Source organism: Cherax quadricarinatus, chromosome 58 (assembly GCF_038502225.1).
Source record: "Cherax quadricarinatus isolate ZL_2023a chromosome 58, ASM3850222v1, whole genome shotgun sequence".
Lineage (NCBI taxonomy): Eukaryota > Metazoa > Arthropoda > Malacostraca > Decapoda > Parastacidae > Cherax > Cherax quadricarinatus.
In genome coordinates, this window is record NC_091349.1 from 3,321,260 (window position 1) to 3,338,056 (window position 16,797).

General features: G+C 39.5%; 1 protein-coding gene across 2 annotated transcripts in view; it reads left to right on the plus strand.

Annotated features, from left to right (window-relative positions):
* Nucleotides 1-682: 682 nt before the first annotated feature.
* Kua (Plasmanylethanolamine desaturase Kua) overlaps nt 683-16,797 on the plus strand; it is a 44,770-nt gene continuing 28,655 nt past the window's right edge. The window contains exon 1 of one of the 2 annotated variants that reach the window (XM_053790002.2): nt 683-884. In XM_053790002.2, coding sequence (XP_053645977.1) covers nt 725-884 — 160 coding nt within the window. In that variant the 5' untranslated portion in view covers nt 683-724. Of the gene's footprint in view, nt 885-914; nt 1,049-16,797 lie in introns of those variants that run through there. The other variant, XM_053790003.2, reaches the window with a different exon arrangement.

Consider the following 16,797-nt stretch of genomic DNA (forward strand, 5'->3'; position numbering starts at 1 on the left):
AGAGACAGACTCGGAGAGAGAGAGAGAGACTCGGAGAGAGACAGACAGACTTGAAGAGAGAGACAGACTCGGAGAGACTCGGAGAGACTTGGAGACAGACTTTAAGAGAGAGAGAGTAAGTAAGTAAATTTATTCAGGTATACACAAATACAGTTACATAGAATTATCATACATAGCAGCATATGTGTAGAGAACCTAGGATAACCCAAAAAAGTCAGAGTGACTTATTTCCATTGGGGTCCTTTTAGAGAGAGACAGACTTTAAGAGAGAGAGACTCGGAGAGAGAGACAGACTCGGAGTGAGAGACTCGGAGAGAGAGACAGACAGACTTGAAGAGAGAGACAGACAGACTTGAAGAGAGAGAGAGAGAGACAGACTCGGAGAGAGAGACAGACTCAAAGAAAGAGAGAGAGGACAACGTTAGCGCAGTAAAGCTTGCATGCAACAGTGCCGTCGGCGGCTGCGACAAACACTCCTCCAGCTGCCACATCTTCACCACCATTTTTCACTCCCCTTCCTCCCTCCAGTGGGTCGTATCTCTCCATCCACCCACAGAACATACACAAGCTGAGAGTTTCGACGCGAACTGTGAGGGGTGTGTGGAGTGGAGGTGTGGCGGGGAGAGCAAAAAAAAAAAGAGTGCGTGGAGGGTGGTGCGGGGGGGAGGCTAAGTGGGTGTGTGAGGGGCGAGTGTGCGTCAGTCAGGGGTGAGTCCTGGGGAAGATGGCGACCTCTCTCAAGTCTGAGGACCATATTCTCCACAACTCCATGCTCGAGGACGACCCCAATGACAACTCCGCCACCAATGAGGAGGAGAAGACCAAGCCCCGCTGGGGGCCATACCACAAGGGCGCTAAGGAGCTAGCAGGCCTCTACAGCAGGGGTAAGGAGAGAGGGCTAGTCTGCTGGACGGGGGTGTTGCTGCTGTCTTGTTGGTGATTTAGCAGTCAACCTGTCTCTCTAACCTCTCCATTAACACCCTGTTTACAGCCAAAATCCTACACAAGTTCATCTATAAACGAGTGCACTCGGGATTTGTGTTTCTGAGTGAGTGTTAAATAAGTGTATCGCGTCCTGGTCAGTGATAGCCTCTGCTCTTTAATTCCTAAACATTTTTGCCTGTACAGGACTGCAGGCGAGAATTATGCAAGGCGTGGACCAGTGGATAATATTTATAGTAAGGGGGAAAAGATCTGGAATATACTAGATATATAAAATCATATTAGCTCCTGTTAAGCTAGATAGTTCCTGCCCTTTACAGATGGACTTTCTCTCGAAAGGTTATAAAACTACATATAAATGTTGTGTTGTCTTAAGTTATTATTCTTCACATCAACATTATATGCCACAAATAGTATGTTTCCAAATGCAGCAATTAAGTACATCTATATATTGTTCATGTTTTAAACTTTTTCGAGAATTTATAGGTATAATATTATGGGCATAAATAGTACATTATATACTACTTTTTAACCTAGGATAACAATAATAAAGTCAAACAGATATGATTGATTTCCATTTAGGCCATTGCAGAAAGTTTTGTAATGTAAATTTAAAAAAAAAAAATTATTCAGTAATTAATCAAAGTATTCAAGATGACATAAGACAAATTTTTCGTGGATAAGAAACATATTCTGTTATATAATTCATTACTTCTAAGGTGCAGTCAAAAACTTCCAGAAATTATCAAGGTTTTTAGAATTTTCACCCCTCAAGGAAGGTTCCTTGATGTTGGTGAGGGGCTCTTGATTTAGGGAATTGGATCTGTGCTCCAGTTCCCCGAATTAAGCCTGAATGCCTTCCACATCCCCCCCCCCCAGGCGCTGTATAATCCTCCGGGTTTAGCGCTTCCCCCTTGATTATAATAATAATAATAATTTAGAATTTTCATATAAATGAAAAAAATGATCAGTTTCATGAATATTTTATATACCCCCAGACAAAAGTGAGCTTTATTTATATTCACCATGCTTTTTTTTTTAGGCCGTTATAAAATTATGCGATGGCTGCAATAAATACCGTTGTAGTCATATTTAAAGGTAATTATTCGGTCTGCTTAATGTGCTTTACCATTAAGTTTGTTTAGGTAAAATATTACATAATTTTTTTATATTAAAATTGTCTTGCATATTAACTTGTGCTATCTAACTTCAACAACTCCCCAAGAAAGTCAGTGAATTATTTCCATTGAGGTCCTCAGAATACATTACTTTTAACTGCCTAACCATTGTAACATGATAGTTTTAATTTTGACTAGAGGATAAGCTCTCCTTTCTGTGTAGACTGTATGAAAATTTTTGTTAATTATTTTAATCCTTAGAGTATACAAAGTAAGTTTATTTTGAGGTACAAGTACAGTGGTACTTAGAGTTTCGAACAGCTCCCAACTCGAACAATTATGTAAGTGTATTTTTGTAAGTGCTTTTGTAAGTGTATTTTTGGGGGTCTGAAACAGACTAATCTAATTTACATTATTCCTTATGGGAACAAATTCCTTCAGTATTGGCACTCAAACAGCCTTCTCAGATCGAATCAAATCAGAAGTTTATTGTCTGTAAAGATTACAATGTGGGGTTTACATATTATAAAATACTAATTACAGAGAGGGTCACTATCGTGCCTAGCATGACTAGGCATTTCGGGAACGAATTAAGTTCGTAACTCGAGGTACCGCTGTACAAGTAGTATCGTACAGTTTAACATGTGTGTAAATTACTGAAGATAACCCAAGAAAGTCAAGCAAAGTGACTTTAATTTCCATTGGAATTCATGTAATGTCTTATTTAAAGCCTAGCAGTAAGTTACAATAGGAATCAATATTGATTATAACCTTAAAAGTTAAAATTGCTAAGTAACTCTACTGTGTGAAAATCATTTACAATAGGAGATACTATAGGAATACAGTACACTAGGTTATTTACATGAACATTAAAGACAGGATTATCTTACCATATTAGGTACATGAATGTTAACTCTACAATAAAATAAGGCATGGTTTCTTCATGCATTTGCTTATGCTCACTTAGCAGCAAGTGGGTACCTGGGTTTAAGATATTGCCACATCCTTGGAGAGGCCCCTAAGATGCCAGTGAAGATGACCCTTGATGACTTGCTTTCTTGAGTTATCCTGGGTTAATAACCCTCCGAGGTTAAGCTGAATAGTAATGGTCTTCAAATTCAAATTCAAATTCAAAGTTTATTCTCTATAAGGATTACAATGCTGAGTTTACAGAATTTGGTTATTGTGTGGTTTACATGTAGTAAAATAATTAGTGTACCACTAGAACACCTAGCATGGCTAGGCATTTCGGGCAGACTTAGATTAAATCTTAAGTTTAAAATATTACAAAATTATGAGGTAAGTTGGTATTATGGCTAAGTGACTAAATACTAGTTTGTGAGTTTAGCATTGTGAATGCTTTTGTTTTGGCACTATACATAGTTTCAGTATTGGAGTATCACAGGCCAACTTATGACTAGTTAAGATTCATTATTTTGAGATTGAGATTGATATTTCTGTTTATGGTCAAATGGGTGAGTGAGTGTAAGTGTTAACCACCAGGTGGTATTCGTGTAATTAGTTGACAGGGTGTATCAGGGAGATAAGATGTTTTCTGATGGTAGTTTTGAAGGTGATGAATGTGTGTGCAGTTTTAGCATTTTCAGGTAGGGTGTTCCAGATTTTAGGGCCTTTGACATACATTGAATTTTTGTAAAGGTTTAGTCGGACACGGGGAATGTCATAGAGATGTTTGTGTCTGGTGTTGTGCCTGTGGGTTCTGTCACAACTATCAAGAAAGCGTTTTAGGTCAAGGTTAATATCGGAATTTAAGGTCCTGTAGATGTAGATTGCACAGTAGTAAGTGTGGATGTTCTGAACAGGGAGTAAGTTTAGATCTATGAAGAGTGGGGAGGGGGGGGTGTTGCCAGGGATGGGATTTAGTGATTATTCTTACTGTGGCTTTTTGTTGGGTTATTATTGGCTTTAGGTGTGTTGCTGCAGTTGAACCCCAAGCACAGATAGCATAGGTGAGGTATGGATATACAAGTGAATGGTATAGTGTGAGAAGGGCAGTTTGCGGCACGTAGTATCGTATTTTGGAGAGGATCCCAACCGTATAAAATGTACAGCTAGGTTTTAAATAAGATATTACAAGGACATCAATGGAAATGAGTCACTTTATCTGACTTTTGGGGTTATTCTAGGTGATTTACACATGTTAAACTATGCATGATAATTAAACTTGCATGTGCCTGTACCTAAGTAAACTTACTTACAAGAGCTTTGTATTTTAACTGGAAAATTTGCATATTGCATGTACATACTTATTATAGTTATGGTATATAGAAGTTACACACATACTTTGTGGCAATATTTTATAACTGAACTGAGGCTGTCCCTACAATTGTACGACCCATACCAGTTTAGCGTTTGTTTCTTTGTATATGTAGCTAACCTTTAATTTAATGGACTAATATGGGAGAGAGGGGATACCCACTAACTCACATTTTTTCTATAATCATAATGGAAAATTCTGGCTTTAATGTACTTTGTCCATTAAATCGAAAAATCGGTTAACTCGGGGGAACTGCCACAATAATGAACAATTCTTAATTTAACAGACTTAAACCCAGACTTAAGATTGATAACAATTCTGATTTAAGATTTGGTCTATTAAATCTGAAATGCATTTACCTAGTGGATTATAGCCATAACAGACAACACAGGATACAAGAAACTTATTTTTTTTCTGGGTGTTGTCTGGACAGAGTTGGTTCATTAAATTAGGGTTTGTTAGATCTAGGTTTTTCAAGTCAGTATATGTAATAATAGTTTTATTTCAGCATGATACAATGTTTTTACAGAGATGGGTGACATTTAGTTGTGCAAGCAGAAAGCCCATAGTGCTTGGGCCTTTATAGCTAACCCTTTGTTAATGTCCTCATATCTCATCCAGATACACATGTATATCATGCTTGAATGTTTAATCATAGAATGAGTGCACATAAGGATCTAGTATACACCTGCTTGCAGGTGCTTTTGTTCTTCCTTTTGTTTTCCTTGGTATTAGAATAGCAGATGCAGTCCCCTAGGGAAGTGCTTCCATCCTGCCATGAGAATGTGAAACAAGCCTATTATATGCTTTTCGCCATATTAGGATGGCTCACTTTTCTCTTAATTGAATGTGGATGTCCTTCTGTTATACAGATTTATAACTTAGCTGGAAGTTTTTGTAAAAATGTGGATTTATTAATGAAACTCATTTTGATTAGAGCACAGACTAGCAAGTCACAACTTGTTTGACTGTGTCTTCTTGATGTGCCATCACTTCCCAGGCAAACTCGATTACTCTGACATTCAGGTGATTACTACCGCTATGAACTACTACCATCTACCATTACTAATACTACTATGACCTATTACTACTACCACCTACTACAAGTACTACTACCACCTACTACCAACTAAAATATTACTACTAATCTCATTTTCCTCCTGTTGTCTCTTGTGGCCTTCTCTGCTTTTTCTCCTAGATGACTTGAATGGTCCAGAATGAACAGAAGTGTAATGAGTTTACCTCTGCTAAGTCCGGGTTGTTGTGAATTCCTGCCTTAAATGTACTGTAATACAGGCCTTTAATACTCGAGCATCCACCAGATTCGCCAGGAAGACAGATCTACAGTGGAACCTCGGTGTACAACCAGTTCCCTACTCAAACAAAGCTCAGCACTTGTCCAAACAAATACAACCTGCTAGAACTCTGTAAACTATTTTGTGTTTCTTTGTAATTTTTTTTTTTTTTTGTATTGTATAAATAAATCACCATGGGACCTACGACAATTAGTGATAACGGCCAACCAAACAGAAAATTGGTTGGGAAGAACTTGTTTGGTACTCAATTGAAGCAGCACTCGAACAGCCTTCTGGAATGGAAGGAGAAAAGAGAATATGAATGTGTAAATTCAAGAATTATGTGGATTAAAGTAAAGGTTGGATGCGAGAAGTGGGTCATAATAAGCGTGTATGCACCTGGAGAAGAGAGGAATGCAGAGGAGAGAGAGAGATTTTGGGAGATGTTAAGTGAATGTATAGGAGCCTTTGAACCAAGTGAGAGAGTAATTGTGGTAGGGGACCTGAATGCTAAAGTAGGAGAAACTTTTAGAGAGGGTGTGGTAGGTAAGTTTGGGGTGCCAGGTGTAAATGATAATGGGAGCCCTTTGATTGAACTTTGTATAGAAAGGGGTTTAGTTATAGGTAATACATATTTTAAGAAAAAGAGGATAAATAAGTATACACGATATGATGTAGGGCGAAATGACAGTAGTTTGTTGGATTATGTATTAGTAGATAAAAGACTGTTGAGTAGACTTCAGGATGTACATGTTTATAGAGGGGCCACAGATATATCAGATCACTTTCTAGTTGTAGCTACACTGAGAGTAAAAGGTAGATGGGATACAAGGAGAATAGAAGCATCAGGGAAGAGAGAGGTGAAGGTTTATAAACTAAAAGAGGAGGCAGTTAGGGTAAGATATAAACAGCTATTGGAGGATAGATGGGCTAATGAGAGCATAGGCAATGGGGTCGAAGAGGAATGGGGTAGGTTTAAAAATGTAGTGTTAGAGTGTTCAGCAGAAGTTTGTGGTTACAGGAAAGTGGGTGCAGGAGGGAAGAGGAGCGATTGGTGGAATGATGATGTAAAGAGAGTAGTAAGGGAGAAAAAGTTAGCATATGAGAAGTTTTTACAAAGTAGAAGTGATGCAAGGAGGGAAGAGTATATGGAGAAAAAGAGAGAGGTTAAGAGAGTGGTGAAGCAATGTAAAAAGAGAGCAAATGAGAGAGTGGGTGAGCTGTTATCAACAAATTTTGTTGAAAATAAGAAAAAGTTTTGGAGTGAGATTAACAAGTTAAGGAAGCCTAGAGAACAAATGGATTTGTCAGTTAAAAATAGGAGAGGAGAGTTATTAAATGGAGAGTTAGAGGTATTGGGAAGATGGAGGGAATATTTTGAGGAATTGTTAAATGTTGATGAAGATAGGGAAGCTGTGATTTCGTGTATAGGGCAAGGAGGAATAACATCTTGTAGGAGTGAGGAAGAGCCAGTTGTGAGTGTGGGGGAAGTTCGTGAGGCAGTAGGTAAAATGAAAGGGGGTAAGGCAGCCGGGATTGATGGGATAAAGATAGAAATGTTAAAAGCAGGTGGGGATATAGTTTTGGAGTGGTTGGTGCAATTATTTAATAAATGTATGGAAGAGGGTAAGGTACCTAGGGATTGGCAGAGAGCATGCATAGTTCCTTTGTATAAAGGCAAAGGGGATAAAAGAGAGTGCAAAAATTATAGGGGGATAAGTCTGTTGAGTGTACCTGGTAAAGTGTATGGTAGAGTTATAATTGAAAGAATTAAGAGTAAGACGGAGAATAGGATAGCAGATGAACAAGGAGGCTTTAGGAAAGGTAGGGGGTGTGTGGACCAGGTGTTTACAGTGAAACATATAAGTGAACAGTATTTAGATAAGGCTAAAGAGGTCTTTGTGGCATTTATGGATTTGGAAAAGGCGTATGACAGGGTGGATAGGGGGGCAATGTGGCAGATGTTGCAAGTGTATGGTGTAGGAGGTAGGTTACTGAAAGCAGTGAAGAGTTTTTACGAGGATAGTGAGGCTCAAGTTAGAGTATGTAGAAAAGAGGGAAATTTTTTCCCAGTAAAAGTAGGCCTTAGACAAGGATGTGTGATGTCACCGTGGTTGTTTAATATATTTATAGATGGGGTTGTAAGAGAAGTAAATGCGAGGGTCTTGGCAAGAGGCGTGGAGTTAAAAGATAAAGAATCACACACAGGGTGGGAGTTGTCACAGCTGCTCTTTGCTGATGACACTGTGCTCTTGGGAGATTCTGAAGAGAAGCTGCAGAGATTGGTGGATGAATTTGGTAGGGTGTGCAAAAGAAGAAAATTAAAGGTGAATACAGGAAAGAGTAAGGTTATGAGGATAACAAAAAGATTAGGTGATGAAAGATTGAATATCAGATTGGAGGGAGAGAGTATGGAGGAGGTGAACGTATTCAGATATTTGGGAGTGGACGTGTCAGCGGATGGGTCTATGAAAGATGAGGTGAATCATAGAATTGATGAGGGAAAAAGAGTGAGTGGTGCACTTAGGAGTCTGTGGAGACAGAGAACTTTGTCCTTGGAGGCAAAGAGGGGAATGTATGAGAGTATAGTTTTACCAACGCTCTTATATGGGTGTGAAGCATGGGTGATGAATGTTGCAGCGAGGAGAAGGCTGGAGGCAGTGGAGATGTCATGTCTGAGGGCAATGTGTGGTGTGAATATAATGCAGAGAATTCGTAGTTTGGAAGTTAGGAGGAGGTGCGGGATTACCAAAACTGTTGTCCAGAGGGCTGAGGAAGGGTTGTTGAGGTGGTTCGGACATGTAGAGAGAATGGAGCGAAACAGAATAACTTCAAGAGTGTATCAGTCTGTAGTGGAAGGAAGGCGGGGTAGGGGTCGGCCTAGGAAGGGTTGGAGGGAGGGGGTAAAGGAGGTTTTGTGTGCGAGGGGCTTGGACTTCCAGCAGGCATGCGTGAGCGTGTTTGATAGGAGTGAATGGAGACAAATGGTTTTTAATACTTGACGTGCTGTTGGAGTGTGAGCAAAGTAACATTTATGAAGGGATTCAGGGAAACCGGCAGGCCGGACTTGAGTCCTGGAGATGGGAAGTACAGTGCCTGCACTCTGAAGGAGGGGTGTTAATGTTGCAGTTTAAAAACTGTAGTGTAAAGCACCCTTCTGGCAAGACAGTGATGGAGTGAATGATGGTGAAAGTTTTTCTTTTTCGGGCCACCCTGCCTTGGTGGGAATCGGCCAGTGTGATAATAATAATAAAAAATATTTTAAGAAAAAGAGGATAAATAAGTATACACGATATGATGTAGGGCGAAATGACAGTAGTTTGTTGGATTATGTATTGGTAGATAAAAGACTGTTGAGTAGACTTCAGGATGTACATGTTTATAGAGGGGCCACAGATATATCAGATCACTTTCTAGTTGTAGCTACACTGAGAGTAAAAGGTAGATGGGATACAAGGAGAATAGAAGCATCAGGGAAGAGAGAGGTGAAGGTTTATAAACTAAAAGAGGAGGCAGTTAGGGTAAGATATAAACAGCTATTGGAGGATAGATGGGCTAATGAGAGCATAGGCAATGGGGTCGAAGAGGTATGGGGTAGGTTTAAAAATGTAGTGTTAGAGTGTTCAGCAGAAGTTTGTGGTTACAGGAAAGTGGGTGCAGGAGGGAAGAGGAGCGATTGGTGGAATGATGATGTAAAGAGAGTAGTAAGGGAGAAAAAGTTAGCATATGAGAAGTTTTTACAAAGTAGAAGTGATGCAAGGAGGGAAGAGTATATGGAGAAAAAGAGAGAGGTTAAGAGAGTGGTGAAGCAATGTAAAAAGAGAGCAAATGAGAGAGTGGGTGAGATGTTATCAACAAATTTTGTTGAAAATAAGAAAAAGTTTTGGAGTGAGATTAACAAGTTAAGAAAGCCTAGAGAACAAATGGATTTGTCAGTTAAAAATAGGAGAGGAGAGTTATTAAATGGAGAGTTAGAGGTATTGGGAAGATGGAGGGAATATTTTGAGGAATTGTTAAATGTTGATGAAGATAGGGAAGCTGTGATTTCGTGTATAGGGCAAGGAGGAATAACATCTTGTAGGAGTGAGGAAGAGCCAGTTGTGATTGTGGGGGAAGTTCGTGAGGCAGTAGGTAAAATGAAAGGGGGTAAGGCAGCCGGGATTGATGGGATAAAGATAGAAATGTTAAAAGCAGGTGGGGATATAGTTTTGGAGTGGTTGGTGCAATTATTTAATAAATGTATGGAAGAGGGTAAGGTACCTAGGGATTGGCAGAGAGCATGCATAGTTCCTTTGTATAAAGGCAAAGGGGATAAAAGAGAGTGCAAAAATTATAGGGGGATAAGTCTGTTGAGTGTACCTGGTAAAGTGTATGGTAGAGTTATAATTGAAAGAATTAAGAGTAAGACGGAGAATAGGATAGCAGATGAACAAGGAGGCTTTAGGAAAGGTAGGGGGTGTGTGGACCAGGTGTTTACAGTGAAACATATAAGTGAACAGTATTTAGATAAGGCTAAAGAGGTCTTTGTGGCATTTATGGATTTGGAAAAGGCGTATGACAGGGTGGATAGGGGGGCAATGTGGCAGATGTTGCAAGTGTATGGTGTAGGAGGTAGGTTACTGAAAGCAGTGAAGAGTTTTTACGAGGATAGTGAGGCTCAAGTTAGAGTATGTAGGAAAGAGGGAAATTTTTTCCCAGTAAAAGTAGGCCTTAGACAAGGATGTGTGATGTCACCGTGGTTGTTTAATATATTTATAGATGGGGTTGTAAGAGAAGTAAATGCGAGGGTCTTGGCAAGAGGCGTGGAGTTAAAAGATAAAGAATCACACACAAAGTGGGAGTTGTCACAGCTGCTCTTTGCTGATGACACTGTGCTCTTGGGAGATTCTGAAGAGAAGCTGCAGAGATTGGTGGATGAATTTGGTAGGGTGTGCAAAAGAAGAAAATTAAAGGTGAATACAGGAAAGAGTAAGGTTATGAGGATAACAAAAAGATTAGGTGATGAAAGATTGAATATCAGATTGGAGGGAGAGAGTATGGAGGAGGTGAACGTATTAAGATATTTGGGAGTGGACGTGTCAGCGGATGGGTCTATGAAAGATGAGGTGAATCATAGAATTGATGAGGGAAAAAGAGTGAGTGGTGCACTTAGGAGTCTGTGGAGACAAAGAACTTTGTCCTTGGAGGCAAAGAGGGGAATGTATGAGAGTATAGTTTTACCAACGCTCTTATATGGGTGTGAAGCGTGGGTGATGAATGTTGCAGCGAGGAGAAGGCTGGAGGCAGTGGAGATGTCATGTCTGAGGGCAATGTGTCGTGTGAATATAATGCAGAGAATTCGTAGTTTGGAAGTTAGGAGGAGGTGCGGGATTACCAAAACTGTTGTCCAGAGGGCTGAGGAAGGGTTGTTGAGGTGGTTCGGACATGTAGAGAGAATGGAGCGAAACAGAATGACTTCAAGAGTGTATCAGTCTGTAGTGGAAGGAAGGCGGGGTAGGGGTCGGCCTAGGAAGGGTTGGAGGGAGGGGGTAAAGGAGGTTTTGTGTGCGAGGGGCTTGGACTTCCAGCAGGCATGCGTGAGCGTGTTTGATAGGAGTGAATGGAGACAAATGGTTTTTAATACTTGACGTGCTGTTGGAGTGTGAGCAAAGTAACATTTATGAAGGGATTCAGGGAAACCGGCAGGCCGGACTTGAGTCCTGGAGATGGGAAGTACAGTACCTGCACTCTGAAGGAGGGGTGTTAATGTTGCAGTTTAAAAACTGTAGTGTAAAGCACCCTTCTGGCAAGACAGTGATGGAGTGAATGATGGTGAAAGTTTTTCTTTTTCGGGCCACCCTGCCTTGGTGGGAATCGGCCAGTGTGATAATAAAAAAAAAAAAAAAAAAAAATACCGAAATTCCACTATACAGTGGACCCCTGCCTTATGAACACATCGCGTTACGTTAAATCCGCCATATAAAGCATTTGAACACAAAAATTTTGCCTCGCCTCAAGATAAAAAACTCGCCTTAATTGATTCGTCCGGGACACGTCCCACGTGTGGCCTCAGCACCAGTGTTTACAAGCCAGCCAGTGCGGTCACATCTACCCATACATTCAGTACATTTCACATTATCCCAGTGTTTTTAGTGCTTGTAACTGCAAAATGAGTCACCATGGACCCCAAGAAAGCTTCTAGTGCCATCCCTGTGGTAAAAAGGGCGAAAATTAGAGATAAAGAAAATGTGTGCAAAGTGGGTTGAACTGCAAACCTTTACGGATGAAAATCACCCTGACATGGCTACTGCAAGCCGTGTTGGCAACCTGTACAACAACAATGTTATGGCCCATTTTAGGAAAGTCTTAAAGGAACGGGAGGTACAGAGCTCTATGGACAGATTTGTTGTGCGACAGAGGTCCAGTGACTCTCGCGCTGGTCCTAGTGGCATTAAAAGATGGGAAGTAACCCCGGAAAAGGACTCGCTACCTCAAGTCCTAATGGAAGGGGGATTCCCCTTCTAAACAATAACTTTTGCACTCTCCCCCTCCTCCCTTCACATCAGTCATCACCAGATCTTCAATAAAGGTAAGTGTCATGTATTCTATTCTTAGTAGAGTAGTAATTGTGCATGTCTTCTTCAGTTTGTGTGTATTAAGATTAATATTTCATGTATTAAAAAAAATTTTTTTTCATACTTTGGGGTGTCGGGAACGGATTAATTTGATTTCCATTATTTCTTATGGGGAAAATTAATTCGGCTTATGATGAACTCTCAGGAATGGATTAATATCGTAAGGTGGGGGGTCCACTGTATATCTATACACAAATAGCAAGCACATAGAAAAAAGAAGCTTATGAAAGTGTTTTGGTCCATCATTGACCATTGACCATTGACTAGTGTGACTAGTCAGTGTTTTTTTTGTAAGTGCATTTTTGGGGGTCTGAAAAGGAATAATCTAATTTATATTATTCCTTATGGGAACAAATTCGTTCGGTAACAGCGCTCAAACAGCCTTCTGGAATGAATTATGGCAGAAATTCGAGGTACCACTGTATTTGAGATTCTTTCTTCACAATGTTAAAGATGTTGACAGATGGGGGACTTTAGACATTCTGACCTGACTTGGAGTTAATAACTAGTTAATAGGTCAAGACACAAGGCAGTAGCCCCCCAATGTCTGCGGGGAATAGGTTCCAAGACCTACCGTGGATACCTAAAACTGTGGATGGTAGCGAACCCTGTAAATGTTTTTCATTCACATACATAAAAAGTTTAATTGATAAATTATGCACAGTGTCAACAATTAGCACTTTTTCACTGATGGGGAGCACTTCACACCTTCTCATAGGCTTTGAAACCCTGCCACCATCAATACTTTTGTTCTTTGGTGCCATTATTAAGCAAAATTGAGTTATTTTCAGGCCACAGTAAACCATGGATGACTGAAACCATCGAAACTGAATCCACAGATACAGGGGGTTCTACTGTATCATGGTTTTATTGTATGTAAAGACAAATGCAATGAAGTCTGTACTTGAAAAAAGTCCACACATGAGCTTTATTAACCCTTTGAGGGTCAACAGGCCCTCTCCGAAACTCGTTCTCAGGGTCGGCCAAATTTAAAAAAAAAAATTATTTTCTCTTATGAAAAGATAGAGAATCTTTTCCCGATCATAAAGACACCAAAAGTTTGAAATTTGATAGAAAACTTACGGAATTATGCTCTCGCAAAGTTAGCGGTCTCGGCGATGTTTACGCATTGGCGATTTTGCCCACTTTGAGCTCCATTTTCGGCCAATTTCACTGTACTAGTCGACAAAAAACATGAATATTTCGCTAGAACTCCATTTTTTCTATCGAATGGGTGCAAGAAACCACCCATTTATGAAATTCAACTATCCAGTACAGTGGTCAGAATTTAGCAATTTTGCCAATTTCACACAAATTTCAAAAGATGCCAATTTCCGAATAGGGTCCAGAATAAACAAGAAATACATTCCTGGCACTAAAATGACATTTCCTCTAGTCATTAGTCACGTCTCAAGGCCCCTCTTGTATTCTTTTGCTTTCCACTTTGAATTTTTATTCTCACAAAAATATATAAGATTTACTGTTATGCAGACTACTGCATTAGTGTAAAAAATGGTATAAATATTATTGGTGCACTTGTGAAAGAATATTAGACTCACCAGTTGACGTGTATTGCACGCTTGGCACGATTTGTTTACTTTTGAAGTTTGGTAAAAATCGAACATTTCTGCTACTTTGAGCTCAATTTCAAGGCACCTTTCATTGTAAAACCAGTCAAAATCATCTCAATTTCTGTAATATGTCTTCCATTCTATAAAATGAGACCAAGAAAGCTAGAATACAACAATAAATACCATACGAAAATACACTGCAAAGTCGCTGATTTATTCCAAAAAAATGGTCAGTTTTTTTTTTTCTCATTGTGCACTGTGTGCTGCAGGATTTTTTTTAGACTGTGCACACTGACCACATAGACCCATTCTTTCATATGAAGGCCTACCAGCTTTCTCCCACTAGATTTGAGGCCGCTAGAATTTATGCGTACTAGTACGTCAAAAACCCCTACGCGTAAGACGTACTAGTACGACCAAAACCCTCAAAGGGTTAAGTGCATAGAACTCCTAGAAAAAATTACAGCTGATACAGGTCATCTGGAGTGGGTAGCCATGTCTTAACAAAACTAGCACATTCGGAGGGGGGGGGGATTTTGGAGCAAAAAAAAATTTGGAAAAAGACGAATAAAAAAAAGCTGTTGCTACACCGTTACAGTATACTGTATTTAAAGGTTGTCTTAATGCTCTTAATACCCATGAATTTCTTGAAACTGCATTTATTTGGTCTTCTGGTGGTAAATTTATTTACGATTATACTTATAACGTTCTCATTATCAAATGTTTAAAAAATTTTCACAATCTGTAATCTTTGTGGATTATTATTTTTTGTCCATATGTCACATTCCAGTAAACTGTTTTCTTAGGCAACACCAAATTGGTCATAATTTCTTAAAAATAAATGAATGCTAGATTTAAAGAACCTTATAGACAACTTAAACAGCCAAATTTGATGCTCAAATTGTAGCTTATCACAAAGATGGACAGTGACAGTTCTGTGATTAGCAATATTAGCAATGGATTTTCACTGCATCTGGCCCTTGAAAAGTTCGGAATCTGATTTCAAAGTTATTATACATTCAGTGGTAGTGCCAGGAAGGGGGAAGGGGCTGAGCCCCCCTAATTTCCATCAACCTCCCAAGTAAGAAATAGTAATGATGTTTCAAGACATGTACCCCTGCTCCCACAAGTCCCCGGCCACCCCACAGCCCCCAGACCCCTAGCCTTCCTCTCCCAACCAGATTGACACTCAAGCCCTTCCCATATAGAAATTCTGAAACTGCCCTTCTATACATGTTGCATATCATTTTTCCATTCTAATTTTAAAAATGCATTAAGTACAGCAAGTTCTTTAATAATTTAGTACAGGTCGACCATCACTAATCTGGCAATCAGTTATCCGGTTCCATCAGTAATCCAGCAATAATTTCGGCTAGCATAATTTCAAATTTCATCATTATACCAACTCAGAAATTGTACATATGGTTGTAAATCCACAGCAGCAAGCCAGTGGAGGAGAAAGTGATGAAAATGAGTAAGATGTAGCAGAAAGTCTCTCTATTGATAGGTTAATTAAGTGTATTCTAACCTAACCACTCTGTAATCCAGCAAACTCACTAATCCGGCACACTACAGGTCCCAGTGATGCCGGATTAGGGATGGCCGACCTGTATGTTGAAGTGTCAGAGAATAAATGGCTTGTTCTGTAGTGAACTAGAAAAAGGCTATTTTTTGTGACTGAAAAAATTTAAACTAACCCACAATTTTTGGAGAGGAAACTTGACCTATCTCCCCACCCCTTTTTTCTCAGCTTTGTAATGGTCTGGGATGACTCGAAACATCATCCAAAGTATCCTCTCTGAATTAGACTGTTAATTGGTAGAATGGTTAACTTTGTTGTATTTAAACATGTGCACAATAAAAAAAATTATTTGCTTTTATTTTTAACATAAGACTGGAGGAAAAAAAAAGAACAAATACAAAGTAGTACTGCAGTCAACTAGCTTGCATGCCATGGGTGTGTTGTAGCGTGCTGACTGATAATTTGCCCCCTCCCCAGAGCCAAGCTTCAAAATGTAATTAGCAGGAGTTTTCTCGATGCCTATGTTTAGTCTAGGTGTGAGTAGGTATTCTCTTCACACTCAGGTTTGGTGATAAACAAGCACTGGGAATGTTGTGATGCATTATAATACAATACGTACAGTACAACTCTTTTTTTTCTGCAGTATACATAAATGTAAGTTTACATGTCGTAAAATATTGTTACGGACAAAAGAAAGTCACTTGCATGCTGTGCATTTTGGGCAGACTAATCCTAATGGATAGTGTGGACATTACTTTCAAAATGAGTAGTCATTCTCACAAGAGATGTTGGGTTAGATGACAGGTCAGAATGATAGTGGTTGTTCTCACTAGAGATGTTGGATTAGATGATGGGTGTCACTTTAATGGAAAGGAAGGGGGGGAGGGGTAATGAGTCATCTTTGGATCAATATCAGTCACTGAGCATCAAGCTATGGACCCTCCCTCCATGAATCATTAGTGTTTGGTGTCGGTTCATGTTTGGTTTCGGTTCATGTTTGGTTTGTAACTTAAATCATTAAGACTTTCCTGGTGGCCTCTGATAACCAGGTGCAGCTGCCTACAGCCTTCGACTTCAGAGTCAGCACAGTCTAACATGTAATTTTAACAGCTACAGTACAATATGTACAATAAATACATAGCACTTCTTTTGTAAACACACACACACAGATAATTAGTCCAGTTAATCATGCCATAACTGCAGATACTTGTTGGGTTTCCACTTAACAGGTTTTTCTCAAACGTTAATTTCTCCACTTGCTGGAAGATGGTTGAAGAGCTGTGAACTTCAAGTGTCTTAAAGTTGCCCGAAATGCCTCGGCATGATAGTGGCTATCTTTGTACTTAACAAATCAAAATTGTAATTACACATTGTAATCTTTACAAAGAAATAAACTTATTATTATTATTGTCCAGCTTTCATCATGGCCCTCTTGCTTTTTATTGGCTTACCCTATA